This window comes from Castor canadensis, chromosome 14 (genome assembly GCF_047511655.1).
Source record: "Castor canadensis chromosome 14, mCasCan1.hap1v2, whole genome shotgun sequence".
In the NCBI taxonomy this organism is placed as follows: Eukaryota; Metazoa; Chordata; class Mammalia; order Rodentia; family Castoridae; genus Castor; species Castor canadensis.
Window position 1 is genome coordinate 310560 of NC_133399.1, and position 19076 is coordinate 329635.

Below are 19076 nucleotides of genomic sequence, written 5' to 3' on the forward strand. Positions count from 1 at the left end.
GAGGGAGAAAGTGGGAGTGACCTCGGGACTTTGGGTTGCTCCCTGCCTCGCTTTCCCCATCTGCAAAGTGGGTGCAAGAATCATCTTCAGACACCTGTGAGAGAGGTGGAGGCCATGACGCAGGGGTAGGGTCAGCATTCAGCAAAGACAACCGTCCTGAAGACAGAACCTGGCAACCTGAGTGGCCCCTGTCTTTGTAAATAAAGTTTTATTGGCACCAGGGCCACGATTAGGGTGAGGCAGGTGAGGCTGGGGTCTGACCCTGCCTTTAACTTTTCCATCCTAGCACTGAGGAGCTGAAGTCAGAGGAATGGAGGGTCTGACGCCACCCTTGTCTCCACTGTGAGATCCTCTCTACAAAAAAAGAAACAAAAAAATCAGTGTTTTGCTTATCACGATTATCTTCATTAATGCTGATTTTTTTTTTAATTATGCTAAAAGATCGCAAGGGTTCAGTGGTCACGCCTGTAAGCCCAGCACTTGGGAGGCTAAGGCAGGCGTATCGTGAGTCCTGGATTGCATATTGAAACCCCGTCTCAAATACAATTAAGCAAGAATCATTTGTGTTCTGTTGATGGCTGAGCTCCTTGAATTTTGCAGAGGTGAGCGCCTCGCTGGCCAGTCATGCTGTGTGCCGGGGGGGAGGTGGATTGACCTCTCTGACCCTCCACTCCCTAACTGCGAATGGGACTCAATTACACTCCCTGACCGCACAAAATATTTCCCTCCGCTCTGAGTGGACGCGCTGCGTTCTGGGGGCGGGGTCTTCCTGCCCCAGCCAGGCTCTTTTGATAGGGGGCGTGGCTTCTACGTCATCCGAACGTCCTAGCCAATAGCGTGCGGGGGCGGGCCCCGGAGACTGGGGCGGGGCCGAGGGCGGGGCCAGCGGCTGGGACTCGCTGGCCATGGACGAGCCGAGCCTCTTGCGGCGCCGCGGGCTCCAGGTGAGGCCTTGGCGCGCACGGGCGGGGGGTGGCGCGGCCCGGTGCACAGGGTCGCAGGGGTGGGGGTGGGGTCCCCGCAGGGAAACTGAGGCAGAGGGCCGGCTGTGCTCAGGTCCCCTGCTTCTCACCTATGTGAAAGGGAGTGTGCCCTGCCAGTTTGACATATGGGGAAACTGAGGCTGGGAGCGATCGCCTTGGGGTGGGGGTGTGGGGACGGGGAGAGGAAGGGGCCGGGGTTTCCCCTCCTCACCTGGTCCTCTAATGATACCACCACAGTAGGCTGCAAGCTGAGCTCGCCATCTGTGCAGAGCGGTGCAAATCTTGCAGCTGTGACAGGTTGACCAGGTCGCAAGTGACACCCGAAGTGTCACTGCTCAGGTCACTTCTGCAGCGACCTGCCAAGGTCTGGGCAGGGCAGGCGTCCAGGTGTCAGATAGGGAAACTGAGCCTGGGGAAGTGATGCAGCTCAGCGGAGAGAGTCAGCCCCTCGGGGCACAAGGTGTGTGACCTGGGGAAAGGGAAGGAAGTCACTCCCAGCCTCAGTTTACCCCTGTGTGACCTCTGCAGAATGGGCGTTGAGTACTGGCCTGGGTCTCTCCGCTTACACCACACCCTGAGGAAGCCACCAGGTTGGAGGGTGGGGACCTGGCGTGCACGGGTTACCCAACATCTATTGAGCGCTTACTGTGTGCAGGGCTCTGCAGGGGAAGTGGGGTGCTCCAGCCTCTTGGGGGTGTCCGTCCTCTGGGGTCTCCCAATCGGCTGGGGAGGAGACATGGCGGGTGTGGCCTGACCCTGGCCTTGTGGGTTGACCTTGGGACACAGGAGGCAGCTGCGGGTGACAAGGCGGGGGAAGGAGTGGTGTTTGGGGAAATGAAACAGCCAGCCGGAACCCGGATAGAGAAGATGGAGCCAGTGGGGGGCTGAGGGGCTGGCTGGGGAGGAGGAGGGGGGACACTGGAGGGTCCCCAACCCCAGCTGCAGGGCCAGGACGGTGGTCTTGGGGAAGGGTCCTGGGCAGCCACGTGGGGGTGGACAGGGACAGTGACCCCCCCCTCCCAGGGCCAGGCTGGGAGAGATGGATAGTGGGAACCATAGGCAAGGGTGGGGGGGCCTGGTGGGTGAGCAAGGGGGGTGCAGCAGGCCTGGCGAGGACTGGGGTGTTGTTGGGTGGCTGTGGTGGGGGGACAGGCCTGCCTGGAGCCCCAGTTAGATGCGAGCCCCGCCTCGGCCTCTTAAAATAGACAAACCGCCCCCGGGGAGGCGAATGGGGGCGCTGCTGACGTCAGGAAGTGGGCCCTGTTCCATGGAGGGGACAGATATTCCCAGATGAAAAAGTCCTGCGGTGTGAAAGGGGAAACTGAGGCTCTGAGAATCACAGACCCGTCCCAAATCTCACATGGTGGGTGACTGTCAGGATTAGAGTCCACCCCGGCTCTGGCATGCATCCTGGGAGGTGTAGGGTGGGTGCAAAGGCCGGGGGGCACGCAGCTATCCTGTGGTGAGGGAAACAAAGTCTTTCTTAGTGGAAACAAAGTTTCTTAGCGATTGAGCAAGAGTGAGAGGGAGTGATTGGCTGGTGCCATTTTGAAGAGTTTACACTTCTCCCTAGGGCAGTGGGGAGCCATGGAAGGTGCTGGAGCAGGGGAGGTCATTCCCATATCTGGGGCCTGGAAAGACAGCTCTGGAGCCCAGTCTGGAGCCTTGATGTGTACAAAGGCCTAGGGCCTCGGAGTTTTCTTTTCTTCTTTTTGTCAGTACCGGGATTTGAACTCAGGGCCTCACGCTTGCTACGCTGGCGCTCTACAGCCTGAGCCACCCCGTCAGCCCAGAGCCTCCGTTTTTGAGCATTAAATGACGCAAGGTCTCCAGTTCTGAAGGGCTGGGGGAGGGCTCCAGCCAATCAGCGGCCAGGCTGCCTCTGCCAGCCAATCAGATTTCCTGGAGGCTGCCTGTTGCTGGAGGTCAAAGAGTCAATTCATAAAAGCTGGAGAATTAGCAGGGGCCTCAAGTCAGGCGCTGATTGGCCAGTCAAACAATAGCCGTGGGCATCCTGTCCAATCAGATTGTGGCGGGGTCACGTGCTGCACCAGTTCTCCCTCGAACCACCAGTTTGCATTAGCTTAGGGTTGGGGACAGGTCTTCCTCAGGGTGGGTCAAGCGTTTCCTACTAAGACCATCATTGTCACCAGAGAGGGTGACCTGAGATTGCGTGGGGGCTGGGGAGGCTCCCTGAAAGGTTGTCATTTGCTGCCACTCTGTGTCCTGGTGGCTCACCCAGTCCCACATGTTCACCTCCTCCTCCAGGAAGCCCTCCGTGCAGCAGTGTGGTCCGCTCTATCCTGGTCTGTGGTCCCCTCGTGTCGGTCCCTCTCCCTTCAGTATAGAGTGACCCAGGCCCTGCTCTGTCTCCTCCAACCTGGGGGATCAGGGCAGGACAGAGGTCCCTAAATGTTCCCTTAAAGGGCAGATCCAGCCAGGTGTGTAGACTTGCAAGTTCAAGGCCAGCCTGGGCTGCATAGGGAGCCCCTGTCTCAAAAAGCCAAAAAAACAAATAAAAAGAGGCAGTGGCAAGGGGGTCACATTTGTCTGGTGGGAGTCACTCCGTGGGAACAGCCGGTGACAGCAGGATGGGGGCGGAAGCAGATGGTGACAGGGAGCTCTGTGTGCGTGGGTCCACTTCCTGCAAGGCTGTGGACTTCTGTCGCCTCTGTCCCTGTGCATTTTGGAAGCTGGTGGCTGTCACCACTACCTTAGCAAAAAGGTGAGGTCTCTCCTCCCAGACCCCAGGTCGTCTGCACCCGGGGCCATTTCCAAATGAGGCACAGAGAGGTTAAGTTGCTGTGCGGGGGTCACACAGCGCAGGTGTAGGGAACCCACCAATGGCCAGGGTGGGGGAGCAGGCAGTTCGAGGGGCCCCCAGATTCAAATCCATCTCTGTCACTGAGTCACATAGGATCCCCCCCAGCGATGGGAGGGTGCACAAGGGACACCCCAATAGTTCCTGATCTATGGCCGCTGGCTCTGGACAGTAGTGAGGTCCCTGTCCTGTGCAAGACAGGGAGGCCTGCGAGGTGGTCACTCCTGGCTTGGCCTAAAAGGCAAAGGTTTTTTGGGGGATCAAGGGTGGCTGGGGACCCCTACCCCACCCGCTGTCCTCACCCCCACCGCCCCCTCCCCCTCCCCATCCCCCTCCCCACCACGCGGTCCAGCGCCTGGCTGTTTCCGGCCGCCTCCAATTGGCTGCGGGGGCCGCTGACGTCATCGGTTGCCATGGCGAACACCCCGCATGAGGACGTGGGCAGCCTGGAGCCCACCGGAGTAAAAATAGCCTTGTGTCCCCAAAGCTGTCGCCCCCAATGTGTGTGCTTGGGGGTGTCCCGAGATCCACTTTTCCAGGTCTTCTGCTGAGCTTCCCCCACACCCACAACTCATCATCCCCATCTTGGGCCTCAGTTTCCCAGTTTGTGTAAGAACCCCATGCCTGGTAGACAGTGGGCACTCAACTATGGGGGTTCCCCACCTCAGCCCCCAGCACACGCCCACTTAGGCCCTTGCGGAGCTCAGCAATCCTATAGCCGGCTTGGTTGGTCATGATGACGTCATCCTCCTGAGAGCATCTCGTGGTCCAGACGGGGAAACTGAGGCACGGAGTCGCAGACCCCCTTCCGCATGGGCAGGAAGGGACATTAGATGATAGAAGGGGACGCAGGGCTGAGTGACCCCCAGATTTTAAACTTTCAGAATGTTTATTTAAGAAAAAATTCCCAGTGGGCAGGCCAGGGTCAGGGGTGGACTCTGGGGGGAGGGGGGGGTCACAGTGGTCGCAGCCGGTGCAAAGGCCCTGGGGCCGGGCACGAGCGGACATTGGTGGAGCAGCGGGCACAAAGGGCTAACTTTGGGGTGTCTAGGGTCGAGACTTCCCATCTTCCAGAGGCTGAGCCCCACTTTTTTCTTTTTCTGTTTTTTTTTTTTTTGTCATTTCAGAAGGAGTTGAGTCTGCCACGGCGGGGACGAGGGTGAGTTGACCTGGGGCTGGTGGCCGGGGTGGACGGAATTGTCAATTTATTTGATAATTAGCTGAGCCCTAAAAAGAGAAAAGGACTGGCCAGGGGGTGCTATGCAGGGGACAGCGGGGACCCGGCATGGCCAGGACAGGGAGGGGGTCAGAGTGGACCCCAAGCCCAGGCCGTCTGGTCCTGTCGCTGTGGGAATGGCCTCAGCTGAGTGCTGGACACCCAGGGACCAGAGGCCAGGCCGGGTGTCCCTGGCCTGTGGCTGAGCTGGGGGCAGGAGGTGGACAGGGGATCCACGGGGAGGACAAAGTCCACTGGGCGGTGCCTGAGCGTGACCCAGCGCCGGCCACCTGTCCTGCACCTGGCTTGGCTCCATCCTGGAAAGCGACAGCCCGCAGTGTGCAGGGTCCCTGACTAGTGGCTATGACGGTGACCATGACCGGGGTGGACCCTCGAAGTGGACACAGGAGGCGCCGCCCCAGATGTGCAGTGGGGGGTGGGTTAGGTATTTTCAGAGGACAGTGACCACGACAGTGACCATGGCGGTGGGTCTCTGCACTCCCGGCTCTCCTGGCCCAGTCCGCGTCCACATGGCGGCTGCGCAGGTGCGGGTCCCGCCCCGGGGCGGAGCCTCCGTCCTTCGGTCTGTCCGCCCCGCGCCTGTCCGCCCTCCACCCTGGCCTCCTCGCCATGAAATCCCGCCGGGACCGGCTGCGCATCCCCGCGCTGACCCTCGAGTGAGTGTCCGCCACCTCCGGGGAGCCCGCCCGGCTTGCGCCCCCCTCGGGGCCGCCGGTCACCCCGCCTTCTTTGCAGCCTGTCCCCTGGTGGCCAGTGTCCGGCCTTGCGGAGCCCCGGCAGCCCCCGCAGTCCCTGCAGCCCGGGCAGCCCCAGCCTGGGTCTGCGCCCTTGGAGGTAAGTAACTGACTGACTGACTGACCGCATCGCCCCTCTGGCCTCAGTTTACCCCTCCTGGATATATGGCTGCGTGTCCATGGGGAAGTCGCCCCCCCTCCCCCGGCCCCGCGGGAAAATTCCATTCCAGGCCCAGCTTGTGACAGGTGGACAGGCAAGGCCACCACTCGACCCATTGGACTCCCCCACACAGGTGTCGCGTTCCCAGGCTGCCAGGGCCACGACCTCGGGGACAAGCAGGGAGGTCCCTGCTCCCCCCACCCCGGTTTCCCAGAAAGGAAACTGAGGCTCACAGGACATGCCTGTTCTCATTTGGTGTGGCCCAGGGCCGTTTTCGGGTCCGTGGGACCCTCTGTGACAGGGCAGGTCCCGGAGTCCCAACCCTGTACTGTTGACTCTCAGGGTTTGTTTGGCAATCATTTACACTGTAGTATGAACAAGCTGCTCACGGCTACCCAGAGAGGCCTTCTTTTAATGGATGCCGACAACAGGTGTGTCGGGGAGGTGACACTGGTGACAAAGTGTGGACTCAGCTGGGGAAGAGGGACACCCGGCCCTGGCAGTAGCACGTGCCAAGGTCCTGCGGCAGGAAGGAGATTGTGGCTGGCCGGGGTCGGACTGGGAGAGAGGCCATGGCACGTGGTCCCAGCTGGAGAGAGGACAGGAGGACAGGGAGGGACCGTTGTGTTGGGGAGGGGGTTGCTGAGCAAATAGGGTTTGGGGTGCCAGTGGCGGTCACCACACTCACCACCAGGGGGCAGCAGAGTCACATTGCCACCGCACAGGGGAGGATCTGGGTCCCCAGGAGCCTGACCAGTGTGGACTTCTCCCGGGATCCGTATGGCAGTCATTTACACTGTAGTCTGAGTGGTCAGCTCATTTGTCCTCCTGCCTCCCCCCCACACCGGTCAGGCCCTGTCCCCTCGGTCCTTTCTTTCTGCCAGATCTGCAAGCTCCCGGACGGGGACACTTTTTCTGACAGCCCTTTCCTTCAGGCCTGTTCACACAGTCCTTTTACTTTATTTTACTTTTGTGCAGGGCTGGACCCCTGAGTTGGGTTTCCAGCCCCTTTTTACTTGAGGTCATTTTTCACACCGGGCAGGGGCGGGGTCTGGGGGGAGTCTCATGCTTTTGCCTTGGGGCTAGCTTCAGACCTCATTCCTCCGACCTATGCGTCCCTGTACTTGGGATTACAGGCGTGCTCAACCATGCCTAGCTTGCTGTTTGAGATGGGGTCTTCTTTGCCCTGGCTGGATAAGCGCCTCAATCCTCCCGACCTCGGCCTCCTGAGCCTCACAGGCTTGGACACTGTGTCCAGTTGATATCTATCTAGGTCCTCTGGTTTTCTTGTCCAGAGCTTAGGAGCCCCAGGAGACCAGGCCTCAATCTGCTCTGGTCATGCTGCACCCTGGGGTCACGGCCTGGTACGGAGACCCAAGTCCATTCACTTTTCTCTAGGGCCACCTCCATCTTCCTAATGTCCCTGCTGTCCATAGCTGACAGATCACGTCCCTCCCCTGCTCACATGCCATCACATGCCTCTTGCTCTTCCTGTGACTCCATGGTCCTTGCTGCAGGAGCAGGCAAACAGCTGTGCTTGATAAGTGTTTGTCGAGTGAATGAGCGACTGTATACGGGTGTTTGAGCTCCGGGTCTGGGGAACCTGGGGAGACACTTGGGCTGACTCAGAGTTTTGCAGCCTGCTTCCTCAACTATGTCCTTTGCTTGTATTTGGGGGTCTGCATTTCGGAGGCGGGCCAAGGAGGGTCCCCAAGTGTCATTTGGCTTAGGAAAGGGGCCGACCTCCGGATGACACCCCACCTGGCTTCTTGGGGCATGCAGTCGGTGCCTACTGTGTGCGTCGGTTCTCCTTCCATAGCGGTCTCCATGGCGACGGCGTGCAGCACCCCAGCCCACTGCATTCTTGGGGTCTCCCATGCAGCGTGGTGCGGATGGGGAAACTGAGGCTGCGAGATGAGTCATGGGCCCCATTTTGCATTGGGGGCGGGGGCGGGGGGAGGGGAGACTGAGGCTGGCGCAGGAAGCCGGGCTGCATCCGGGTCGGTGTCGTCCCCCCAGCACAGGCGGAGGACGTCCCCATGTCCCCGCTTGAACTCGCCCCAGTAGGGGACAGCGCGCCGGGAGGGGACGGGGGAACGCCCCGAGGGGAGGGGGCTGTGGAGTGCGCCAAGGCCCCGCCCCCGCTCGCCTAGCAACGCCCCGCCCCCGCCGCCCGCTACCCTAGCAACGCCCCGCCCCCGGCCCCGCGGTCCTAGCAACGCCTCGCCCCCGCTCCACAGTCCTAGCAACGCCCCGCCCACGGCCACACAATCATAGCAACGCCCGGCCCTTCAGCCCGCAGCCCTAGCGACGCCCCGCCCCGCCTCCCAGGTCCCTAGCGACTCCCCTCGCCACCATCCGGGTCTCCAGCGATGGCCAGCTCCCCGCCCCATGCAGCCCTAGCGACGCCCCGTCCCTGCCTCGTGCAGCCCTAGCGACGCCCCGCCCCTCCACCCGATTCCCTAGCTACGCCCCGCCTCTGCCCCGTACGTAGCGCTAGCAACGCCCCGCCCGGGCCGCCCTCAGCCATAGCAACGCCACGCCCACTCGACTGCTGGGTTTCCTGGTCGCGAGCCCCGCCCCCGCGCGAGCCCCGCCCCCGCGCACTCCTGGGCGGGGTTCCGGGCCGCGCGCTTCCTCCTCGCGCGCCCCCCGCCCGCGGCCCCGCGCCGCCCCCCTCACCCCCCACCTCCCCGACCCGGCCCGGCCCGGCCCGGCCCAGCTCCGCGGGGTTCCCGGGGTCGATCCCGCCGCCGCCGCCGGCTGCGCCCCCGCGCGTCCCGGGCCTCGGGTGGTGGCGGTGGCACAAAGGGAAGCAGCATGTCCGACCCCAGCTACTGGACGGCGGTGGCCGCCCCCGGTCATCGCAGCCGCCTGGCCAAGGGCGCCCTGCTGCAGCGCTCCAAGAGGTAGTGTCCCCTGCTGTCCCCTGCCCCTTCCTGTCTGTCCCTTCGCCGCCGCGGTGGTGACACGGGGCCCGCAGACACTGGGGACCCGGGCGGGATTCGAACCCCGGACTCCGTCGGACACAAGGAGGAGGAGGGAGGAGGGAACCTCGGGAACACTGAAGCCATCTGTCCCCGTGGCCAGCCCTGCCTCAGATGCAAATATTTATGCACGAGGTGGCGCGTGGGTGGCAAATCCAGAGTCCAGAAAATGGGGTCTGGTGTGGGGGTGGATGTCCCCAAACGCCACTTCAGCCACTGCCAGGCTGTGTGACCTCAAGCAGGTCCCTGGCCTCTCTGACCTTTGGTTTGGATCAGCAGCTGAAGGGGAGTTGAGTCCAGGGTCCCCAAGACCCAAGGGGTGACACACTGTGTGTGTGGTGTGTATGCAGTCGGCGCTCAATAAATGCTCCGATGCCAAGCCCTCGGGTATATTTGTATGCAGTTGGCACCCAATGAATGTATGGCCGTGTGAAAGGCCTGGCTTGGGAGAAGCATGGCTTCTTTCAAGGTCCTTGGTGGCAGCCAGGTGGGGGCGGGGAGAGGATATGGTGGTGACTTCGGTGGCTTCGGGGCCCTGGGGAGCAGGAAGTCGTGAAGGAACTCGAGCGTTTCACTTTTGCTTCTGTACCCGACCGAGGCTAAGATGACAATGCTGGAGACATCTGAGGCCTCGGTTGCCCAGGCTGGGGAATGGGTGGCACCGACCGAGGGCTCCCGGTGTCCTGCGTTGGCTGGTTGGGGACAGGCCCATGTGGGTGACCAGCTCCCGGGAAGGTGTGTGCTGTGTTCCTTTGAGGCATTGGATGGGGAAACTGAGGCTGGAGGTGTCACTGCACACAAGCTGGGCTCACCCCCCCTTTTCCCTTGCCACCTTGTCACTTGTGCTCTCGGGTGACCAGGCTAACACCTTGTCCTGCAAGTCGAGTCCCCCCTGCACCCGGCTGGGGACACCACCCTGGCCCCTCTGTGCCTGGCATCACTCCCTTCGCAGGGTTGTCATTTCATTCTTCCTGCGTCGGCGGCGGGTGGCTGGGACAGTGTGGGCTGCACTTGTCACCGAGTGGAGGAGCTGTTGCCAGGCGACTGCTGGTGGGGGGGGGGGGACGGGCGAGGAGGGAGGGGACAGGAGCCACAAAGCCCGACTTCCCCCTTCTCCAGGTCCGGAAGGGACCTGGGGTCCAAGTTAGCTGAGCAAGAAGAAGTAGGTGACTTTCCTGTCACCGGTCAGCATTTCGATGGTGGACTGGGGCCTTGGCCTTAGGCAGGATAGAAGGGACTTGTCACCCGGCTGGGGGCTACGGACTGATGTCCTCCACCTCTGTGTGAGGTGCTCAGGTGGCCTGGGCCACTCTGACCCTCTAACCCCTCCCTCCTTCCCCCCACAGCTGCCGAAGCGGGAACCGTAAAAGCCTGGTGGTAGGGACGCCATCGCCCACCCTCTCCCGGCCCCTGTCGCCCCTGTCTGTCCCCACCGGTGAGTGTGGGAGCCACAGTTGGGCGGCTGTGTCCACGTCTCTGCCCTGACTCAGTTTCCCCACTTATCCCTCAGCAGGCAGCAGTCCCCTTGAGAGTCCTCGAAACTTCGCGGCTGCGGCCGGCATCAACTTCCCCTTCGCCCGGAGGTGAGTGGCCCGTGGGGGTGGCGTGCAATTTGGTGGCTCAGTGGCCTAGTGGCTTGGTGGCTTGGTGGCAGGACCGCCCTCCTCACTGTCTCTCCCCTCCCCGGCCCCTGCCTACCCGGCGGTGGTCCCTACCCACACGGCCTTCTGCAGTCAGGCCCCCCGCGTGGACAGGTAATCACAAAGACCCCCCGGGGGAGGTGGGGACATGGGAACCGTGGCCCCACTAACAAAATCCCTCATTAAAAGCTGCCGTGGTGGACCGGGCACCTTACTTCACATATTCACTCAGCTACATTTATTAAGTACCTACCCCACACTGGGGACTGAGGACACAGCACACCTGGGAACAGAAGCCCTGGGTCCAGTGGAGGTGGCCAGTGTGTCCCCCCTCCCCCACAGCAGCTGCAACTCACAGGTCAAAGCTTGGTCGGGGACACACCGGGAGGGCTGCCTGGAGGAGGCGTCTGCAGGTCAGGATGCACACACTGCACGGGTTGGCTTGAGTCCCCATGCGGCCCTCACAGCAGGTCCTCCCTTCAACCGGGCAGGGATCTGTTGGTCACACTTCCTGCCCAGGTCCCCACAAACCCTGAGGACCGGGTGGGCTGTCTTTCTATGTCTTCTGTCCCCTCCTGCAGGGCAGACGGCAGAAGATGGTCCCTGGCCTCTCTCCCGTCTTCTGGCTATGGCACCAACACACCCAGCTCCACTGTCTCGGTACCCACAGCCCCAGGGCGGGCGGGAGGACAGGCGATTGTGGGTGGGTGGGTGGGTGGGTGGGTGGGGAGTGGGAGGACCCATCTTTGGTGCTTTGTGGGGTGTCAGGTCGGTGTTCCCGCTGCCCCCATGGGGCAGTCTGAGGACACAAGGGGAGGGCGGGACCTGAACCGAGCACTGAAGGAGGGGCATTGCTAGTGGGGTTGCAGGGTTGCAGAGGAGACAGGCTGAGGGTTGAAGGGTGGTGCTGGGGGTCCCTCGGCGGGGGTGCTGACCCCCCCATCCCACCAGTCAAGCTCGTCCTCCCGGGAGCGCCTCCACCAGCTTCCCTTCCAACCCACGGCGGACGAGCTGCGCTTCCTGTCCAAGCACTTCCGCAGCTCGGAGAGCGTGGTGGACGAGGACGGGGGCCGGTCACCCCGCCTGCGGCCCCGCTCCCGCAGCCTCAGGTGCGCCGACCTCTGACCCCCGACCTCTGACCCCAGGGGCTGCTCCCTGCTCCTCCGCCTCCCCGCCCCTGCTGCCCCAGCCCTCGGTCTCGGGGCCCTCGTCCCTTGTCACCAGGCCAGGTGTCCCTTGCAGCCCGGGCCGCACATCCGGGACCTTTGACAACGAGATCGTCATGATGAACCACGTGTACCGGGAGCGGTTCCCCAAGGTGGGCAGTGCGGGGGTGGGGGGGGAGGGGACGGGTGTGGCCTCCCGGAGGTGTCCCCCGATGACCCTACCTGTGTCCCCACTGTGCCTGCCTGGCCCTGACCTGTGTCCTCCCACCCCCACCCCCGCCCCCAGGCCACCGCCCAGATGGAGGGTCGCTTGCAGGACTTCCTGGCCACCTATGCGCCCGGTGGCCGCCTGGCGCTGGCCGATGGCGTCCTGGGTTTCATCCACCACCAGATCGTGGAGCTGGCCCGGGACTGCCTGGCCAAGTCCTGCGAAGCCCTGGTCACTTCGCGCTACTTCCTGGAGATGCAGGACAAGCTGGAGCGGCTGCTGCAGGACGTGCGTGGGGGCGGGGCCTGCGGCGGGAGGGGCGGGGCCTCGGCGAAACGCCACGCCCGTTTCCTCTGACGCGGGGGCGTGGCTTTTGCATGGTGTCACGCCCACCCGGGGTGGAGCCTCTGTGTGAGCCTGGCCTGGTGCAGAGACCACGCCCACTGTGGGCGGGTCTCGGTGACGCCACGCCCCTCGGCAGGCTCACGAGCGCTCGGACAGCGAGGAGGTGGGTTTCATCATCCAGCTGGTCCGGAAGCTGCTGATCATCATCTCGCGGCCGGCGCGGCTCCTCGAGTGCCTGGTGCGGCCCTGGACGGACAGTCTGCCTGGACGGACGCGTGTCCAGCACACGGGGCAGGGGGGACGTGGGCTGCCCGGGGCTGGGCTGGAGTGGCATGCGGCTGCGCCTCACCGGTCCCCTGTCCCGCAGGAGTTCGACCCCGAGGAGTTTTACCATCTGCTGGAGGCAGCCGAGGGCCAGGCCCGTGAGGACCAGGGCATCAAGGCCGACCTGCCCCAGTACATCATCGGGCAGCTGGGGCTGGCCAAGGACCCGCTGGAGGGTGAGTCGTGGGGGAAACAGACCCACAGCCTCCACCCGCGGGGGCGTCCCCCCAGCTTCTGGGACTCCTGAGCTTCAGTGTCCCCAAGTGCCACATCACCAAGGGACAGGCGGCTTGGGAGACCCAGGCAGGAGGGTCACGAGTTGCAGGGCAGCCTGGGCTGCATAGTGAGACCTTGCCTCAAACAGAAGCAAAAACAGTTCTCCTGTCACCTTACAGAGATTGTGCCCCTGAGTGATCTCAGTGAAGGGCAGCTGCCAGCCCCCGAGTCTCCAGAGGTCAGTGACAGTGCTGTGACCCCTGCTATCGTGTCCTATTGGCCCGAAGATGGGCTGAGTGTGGTGGGGTTTGCATGTGCTCAGTGTTTACCTAGGACTTTGGGGAGAAGGGAGCTCAAGTGGGCAGGTCCTGCAGGGCAGAGCTGTTCCAGAGAGGCCACTGAAAATGTGGGGTTTGAAGGATGTATAGGAGTTTGCGAAGATGTGGGAACAAAAGCTCGAAACTCAGACAGTGGTTTTGGAACCTTGGGGGGGGGGCGTTGTCATCAGGGCTAGGACTGGACTTGGGGCAAATGTATACTCAGGCTGGAGCCTGAGCCTTTCCTGTCCCCTAGAGCCGTGCCCTGGCTGGCCCATCCCGGAGGAAGCCATGTGAGAGTGACTTTGAGACCATCAAACTGATCAGTAACGGGGCATATGGGTGAGTCCTGGGGACCCCCAGACCTACTTCTCAGGGTTTGGGGGTTTGCTGAGGCCCTGGTGGCCATTATCCCAGCAGGGGTTTCCTGAGCAATACTCACACTCACCTTGGATGTTCTCCAAACACTCAGATGAGTACAAACTTGAGACGGAGCTGGGTGCCTCACACCTGTAATCCCAGCCACTTGGGAGGCTGAGATGGGGAGGATTTTGAGACCCCATCTCCAAAATAACCAGCGCAAAATGGGCTGGAGGTGTGGCTCAAGCCATAGAGCACCTGCTTTGCCAGTGCAAAGCCGAACAAAACTTGAGCCAGGTGTGGCGGCCCTGGCTGTGTCCCCACACGGACCCCGGGTCCCCCCCCCTCCCGCCGCACAGGGCCGTGTACCTGGTGCGGCACCGGGACACCCGGCAGCGTTTCGCCATCAAGAAGATCAACAAGCAGAACCTGGTCCTGCGGAACCAGATCCAGCAGGTGTTCGTGGAGCGCGACATCCTCACCTTCGCCGAGAACCCGTTCGTGGTCGGCATGTTCTGCTCCTTCGAGACCCGGCGCCACCTATGCATGGTCATGGAGTACGTGGAAGGTGCGGCTGGCAGCAGTGGCCCAGGGAAGGGAGTGTGCACTTATTTGCCGCCAGCTGTGTATACTGCAGGAAAGAGCAGGGCAGAGCGGCCCGCCACCTGCCCACCCCGATGCAGGGCGCACTGGGGACACTGTAGAGGTGGCAGGGGACAGTGGCCTGGCGGGTGGCAGCAGGAGCCCAGGCCGAGCCCATGTGTTCTGTCCACCACCTGCAGGGGGCGACTGTGCCACGCTGCTCAAGAACATGGGCCCGCTGCCCGTGGACATGGCGCGCATGTACTTCGCGGAGACGGTGCTGGCGCTGGAGTACCTGCACAACTACGGGATCGTGCACCGCGACCTCAAGCCGGACAAGTGAGCGGGGGCGGGGCTGGGGAGGCGGGGCGGGGCCTGGCATGCGGGGCGGGGCCAGAGATGGGGCGGGGCCAAAGAGACCAGGCAGAGCCAAGAGTGGCTAGGGGAGGGACCGAAGATGCCGCGGGTGGGCGTGGCCTGAAGTGCTGGGCGGGGCTGGAGGGACGGGGTGGGCGGAGTCTGATTGCTGGGGGCGGAGTTAAAGACACTGGGCAGAACCTGGAGGCTGAGGACAGAGACGCTGAGGTGGCGTCAGTCACAGGGAGGTGGAGGTTGATTGCTGCTGTGGGCGGGGTCTGGGCTGGGCGTGGCTTTGTGGGCAGGGCTTTGATGTGGGGAGTCTAGGGTGGGCGGGGCTGGCTGGGGGCGGGGTTTGGCTGGGGGCGGGGCCTGGTGGGCAGGACCTGTTGCTGGTGGTGCCGAGTGGGCGGGGCTAGCTGTGGACAGGGCCAGGTGGGGTGGCTGTTGGTGTGGGCGGGGCTTTACTGGAGTCTGGTGGGCGGGGCCGGAGGTGGGCGGGGCCCTGCACCCTGGGGTCCTCCCTGACCCTGGCGGCCCGTCCCCACAGCCTGCTCATCACGTCCCTGGGCCACATCAAGCTGACCGACTTCGGCCTGTCCAAGATCGGGCTCATGAGCATGGCCACCAACCTGTACGAGGGCCACATCGAGAAGGACGCGCGGGAGTTCGTGGACAAGCAGGTGGGCGGGGCGTTGGTGGCCCTGCGTGTGTCCCCTGCGTGGGGACGAGGTGCAGACAGACAGAATGAGCTTGCCCGGGGCTGTGGCGGTGCTGCCTCAGTTTCCCCATCCCGCCCTTAGGTGTGCGGCACGCCCGAGTACATCGCTCCGGAGGTCATCTTCCGCCAGGGCTACGGGAAGCCGGTGGACTGGTGGGCCATGGGCATCATCCTCTACGAGTTCCTGGTGGGCTGCGTGCCCTTCTTCGGGGACACCCCCGAGGAGCTGTTCGGCCAGGTGGTCAGCGGTACGTCGTCCCTCGGCGCGGACCGGGCCGGGAGAGCACGTCTGTAGTCCCGGCGCGCGGAGGTCGCGAGAGGAACCTCCCTCCTTCCTTGTTCTCAGATGAAATCTTGTGGCCAGAAGGGGACGAGGCCCTGCCCGGGGACGCCCAGGACCTCATCACCAGGCTGCTGCGGCAGAGCCCGATGGACCGACTGGGCACCGGTACGTGGGTGTGGCAAGGCGGGCCTGTACTCCCAGTGCAGGGAGGTCAAGGAAGGAGGATTGTGAGTTGGAGGTCAGTCTGGGCTGCACAGTGAGACCCCATCTCAAAAACCACCAGACATAAAAGCGCCACTTAGGAGGCTGCATGGAGGAGAGGGATTTTGAAGGGTGCGTAGGAGGTCCTCCGAGGATGTAAAGGTCCCGCCGTGGGGTTCTGTGGGAGGGGGGCTCCTCCCTCTTTAGCGCCTGTGTTTCTGGGTCTGTGTGTGGGGAGGGGTGCAGGGTGGGGGCCACAGGGCTCAGCGCCCGCGTCTGCAGGTGGCACCCACGAGGTGAAGCAGCACCCGTTCTTCCGGGCCCTGGACTGGGCCGGGCTTCTGCGGCACAAGGCCGAGTTCGTCCCCCAACTGGAGGCCGAGGACGACACCAGCTACTTCGACAGTAAGCAGGTGTCCCCTCGCTGTGGACGTCGCAGAACCCCACGTCCCTTCCCCCCCCCCCGGCGGGGACTTCCTGTCCATTCAGAGCTGGGACCCGCTTGGGTTTCAGAAGGGGAAACTGAGGCACAGTGTGTCAGACCCTCAGCTGGCCTCCTGGACAGGTGTCCCTGGCCAGGCATGTTCCCCCAGGACGGGGGGGGGGTGTGGCAGGGACCCAGCCGGTGACACCGCACGCTGAGCACCTGTCCCCTCCCCACAGCCCGCTCTGAGCGGTACCGCCACCTGGGCTCCGAGGACGAGGACACCAACGACAATGACGAGTCGTCAGCCGAGATCCCCCAGTTCTCCTCCTGCTCCCACCGCTTCAGCAAGGTGGGCCGTGCCAAGCGCGGCAATGGGGTCTCCGGCTGCTTTCGCCTCCTTGTTCTGATGCTAAAATGCTCAAGTGATAGAGCGCCCGCCTGGCAAGCGTGAGGCCCCGGGTTCGAACCCCAGTGCTGCCAGAAAGGAGAAAAAAAAAAACAAAACACCGTTTCCACCATGTCAGAACATTCCATGCCCCCCACAAGTCCTGTCCCCTCCCGCAGCCCCTGGCTGCTTCCTGTCCACACCACTGTGTGGCCTGTGTCATGGCTCCCTTCCTTTTTCATGGCTGGGTAATATTCCAGTGCGTGTCCTGTCCCTTCATTCGCTGATGGTGACCGTGGGTACACAGCTGCCATGCCCGGTTATCCAGGCCTCGGCTTCTCTGTACGTGACCAGCCTCCCGAGGACGGGGGACCCCTCCCCACCTGTAGCATTTCGTGTACCCCAGGTGTACAGCAGCTCCGAGTTCCTGGCTGTCCAGCCCACCCCTACCTTTGCTGAGAGGAGCTACAGTGAGGACCGGGAGGAGGCGTGGGACCACAGCAGTGAAGGGGACAGTGGCCACCGGCTGAGCACCGAGGTCCGGTAGGTGGACCAGGGGCACTGGCCAGATCCAAGCTCGTGTCCACTTGAACTGTGAGGGTGAAGGAGCTTCCCGGTAGCCCAGTGGAAAAGGGTCACGCATTTTCACTGGGAGGCATGGTGGATGTAAAGCAGCGTCACTGCTTCTTCTGCTAACAAACTCTTACCAATCCTTCAAAGCCCAGACCCAAGGGCCACTCATCGGAAGGTGGGTTTTGAGGACCGAATAGGAGTTCTCCACACAGACACGCCTCTGTGGAGATATGGCTGGAAGCTGCCTGCCCAGAGTGACCAGGCTCCTCCTCCCTGCAGGCTGAGGTCCTGGACGTCCTCTGGCTCCTCCTGTCACTCAGCCTCGTCTCAGCCCGAGCGGGGACCCAGCCCTTCTCTCCTGAGCACTGTCAGCCTGGACGCCATGCCCAGGTTTGCCTTCTCTTCCGAGGACGAGAGGCCCAGCCCAGGCCCGGTGGACTCCAAGAAGCCGGTGTTCATTCTGGGGGATCCCGACCCCCCTCCGCCCACCACCCCCGTCACACCCAAGCCCTCCAGCCTTTCTGGTAGGTGGGGCTTCTGGGGGGGGTGCAGGGTCAGTGCAACAGGGTCGGTTCCCAGGGGAAGGGCTATTTGAGATGGGTTTTGAAGGTTAAGTAGGAGTTCTCCATGCAAATGCATGCAGAGAGGCCTCAGAAAACTTCATAGGGTTGGGATGGAGAACACCTGGTGGGATGGAGGGGGACACGCTGACCCTGGTTTCCCACAGCTGACACGGCCCTCAGCCATGCCCGTCTGCGGAGCAACAGCACTGGTGCGCGACACTCCACACCTCGGGCCCTGGACGCCGGCCGGGGTCGCCGCCTGGGGGGCCCCGAGAAGTGCAGGGTGTCCCCCAGTGGCAGTGGCACCAACGCCAGCAGCGGGGGACGCGTGCCCAAGTCGGCCTCGGTGTCTGCCCTGTCACTCATCATCACGGCAGGTAACCTAGGCCATCCCGCCATCCTCCGCATCCATGGTAACGGAGGTGGGGCGTGGCCTCGGGCAGGTGGGCGTGGCTTTGACGTGGTGCGCGTGACTTGCTCCTGGGGCGGTGCTTGGGCGTGGCTTAAGCCGGGTGGGCGTGGCCTCGGCATGGGGTGGGGCTTTAGACTTGCTGTGTTTGGCTTCCACCGGGTGGGTGTGGCTTCAGCTAGACGGACACGCCTTTGGGTGGGCGTGGCCTCCAGCTGGGGGCGGGGCTTGCTGGGTGTGTGCAAAGGCCCTGAGGCCGGGGAGACACGGGGAGGCCAGTGGTCAGCATGCAGCCATAGGACATGACCACGACCCCTCCTGGTTCCCCGCAGATGATGGCAGCGGTGGCCCCCTCATGAGCCCCCTGTCCCCTCGCTCACTGTCCTCCAACCCATCCTCCCGAGACTCATCCCCAAGCCGGGACCCATCCCCCGTGTGCGGCAGCCTGCGTCCCCCCGTGGTCATCCACAGCTCAGGCAAGAAATACGGCTTCAGCCTGAGGGCCATCCGGGTCTACATGGGCGACAGCGACGTCTACACCGTGCACCACGTTGTCTGGGTGAGGCTGGACAGCCGGGATGTGGGTTCGAGTCCAGGCTCACATTTAGGGGCCAGGCTGGGGTGCCTTGTTCTTCATCAGTTCTGCAGGAGGGGAAACTGAGGCAGGGCAGCTCAGCACGTGTGCAGACGCCAGGATCGAGGCTCTGACCCCTCTGTCCCCCGTTTCCCCCGTGTCCCGCAGAGCGTGGAGGACGGGAGCCCCGCACAGGAGGCCGGGCTGCGCGCCGGGGACCTGGTCACCCACGTCAATGGCGAGTCCATCCTGGGCCTGGTGCACATGGACGTCGTGGAGCTGCTGCTCAAGGTGACGCCGCCCTGTCCCCAGAGGTGGCCCTGCGTGTCCCCCATCCTGAACCCAGGGGTCCCCTGGCGCCGGTGGCTCTGGGGACCATGGCACACTGGGCAGTGGAGTGGGGGACACATGGCGGGTGCCTTCCTTGGCTCAGTGAGCATGGACGCTGCTGCTGGTGGACACACAGGGCTGCGGCCCAGCTTGGGAACAGGGTCCCGAGTTCA

General features: G+C 63.2%; 1 protein-coding gene across 1 annotated transcript in view; it reads left to right on the plus strand.

Moving 5' to 3' along the window:
• Positions 1-874: 874 nt before the first annotated feature.
• LOC109686275 (microtubule-associated serine/threonine-protein kinase 3) overlaps positions 875-19076 on the plus strand; it is a gene marked incomplete in the record, with an annotated part of 381278 nt that continues 363076 nt past the window's right edge. The window contains 26 exon segments of the mRNA XM_074053562.1: positions 875-944; positions 4932-4963; positions 5777-5875; positions 10269-10357; positions 10433-10505; positions 10656-10676; positions 11144-11222; positions 11514-11671; positions 11805-11880; positions 12015-12224; positions 12418-12519; positions 12649-12781; positions 13001-13059; positions 13395-13480; positions 13858-14066; positions 14281-14419; positions 14988-15120; positions 15241-15406; positions 15505-15606; positions 15925-16047; positions 16306-16418; positions 16861-16997; positions 17307-17551; positions 17755-17967; positions 18332-18558; positions 18742-18864. Coding sequence (XP_073909663.1) covers positions 906-944; positions 4932-4963; positions 5777-5875; positions 10269-10357; positions 10433-10505; positions 10656-10676; positions 11144-11222; positions 11514-11671; positions 11805-11880; positions 12015-12224; positions 12418-12519; positions 12649-12781; positions 13001-13059; positions 13395-13480; positions 13858-14066; positions 14281-14419; positions 14988-15120; positions 15241-15406; positions 15505-15606; positions 15925-16047; positions 16306-16418; positions 16861-16997; positions 17307-17551; positions 17755-17967; positions 18332-18558; positions 18742-18864 — 3186 coding nt within the window.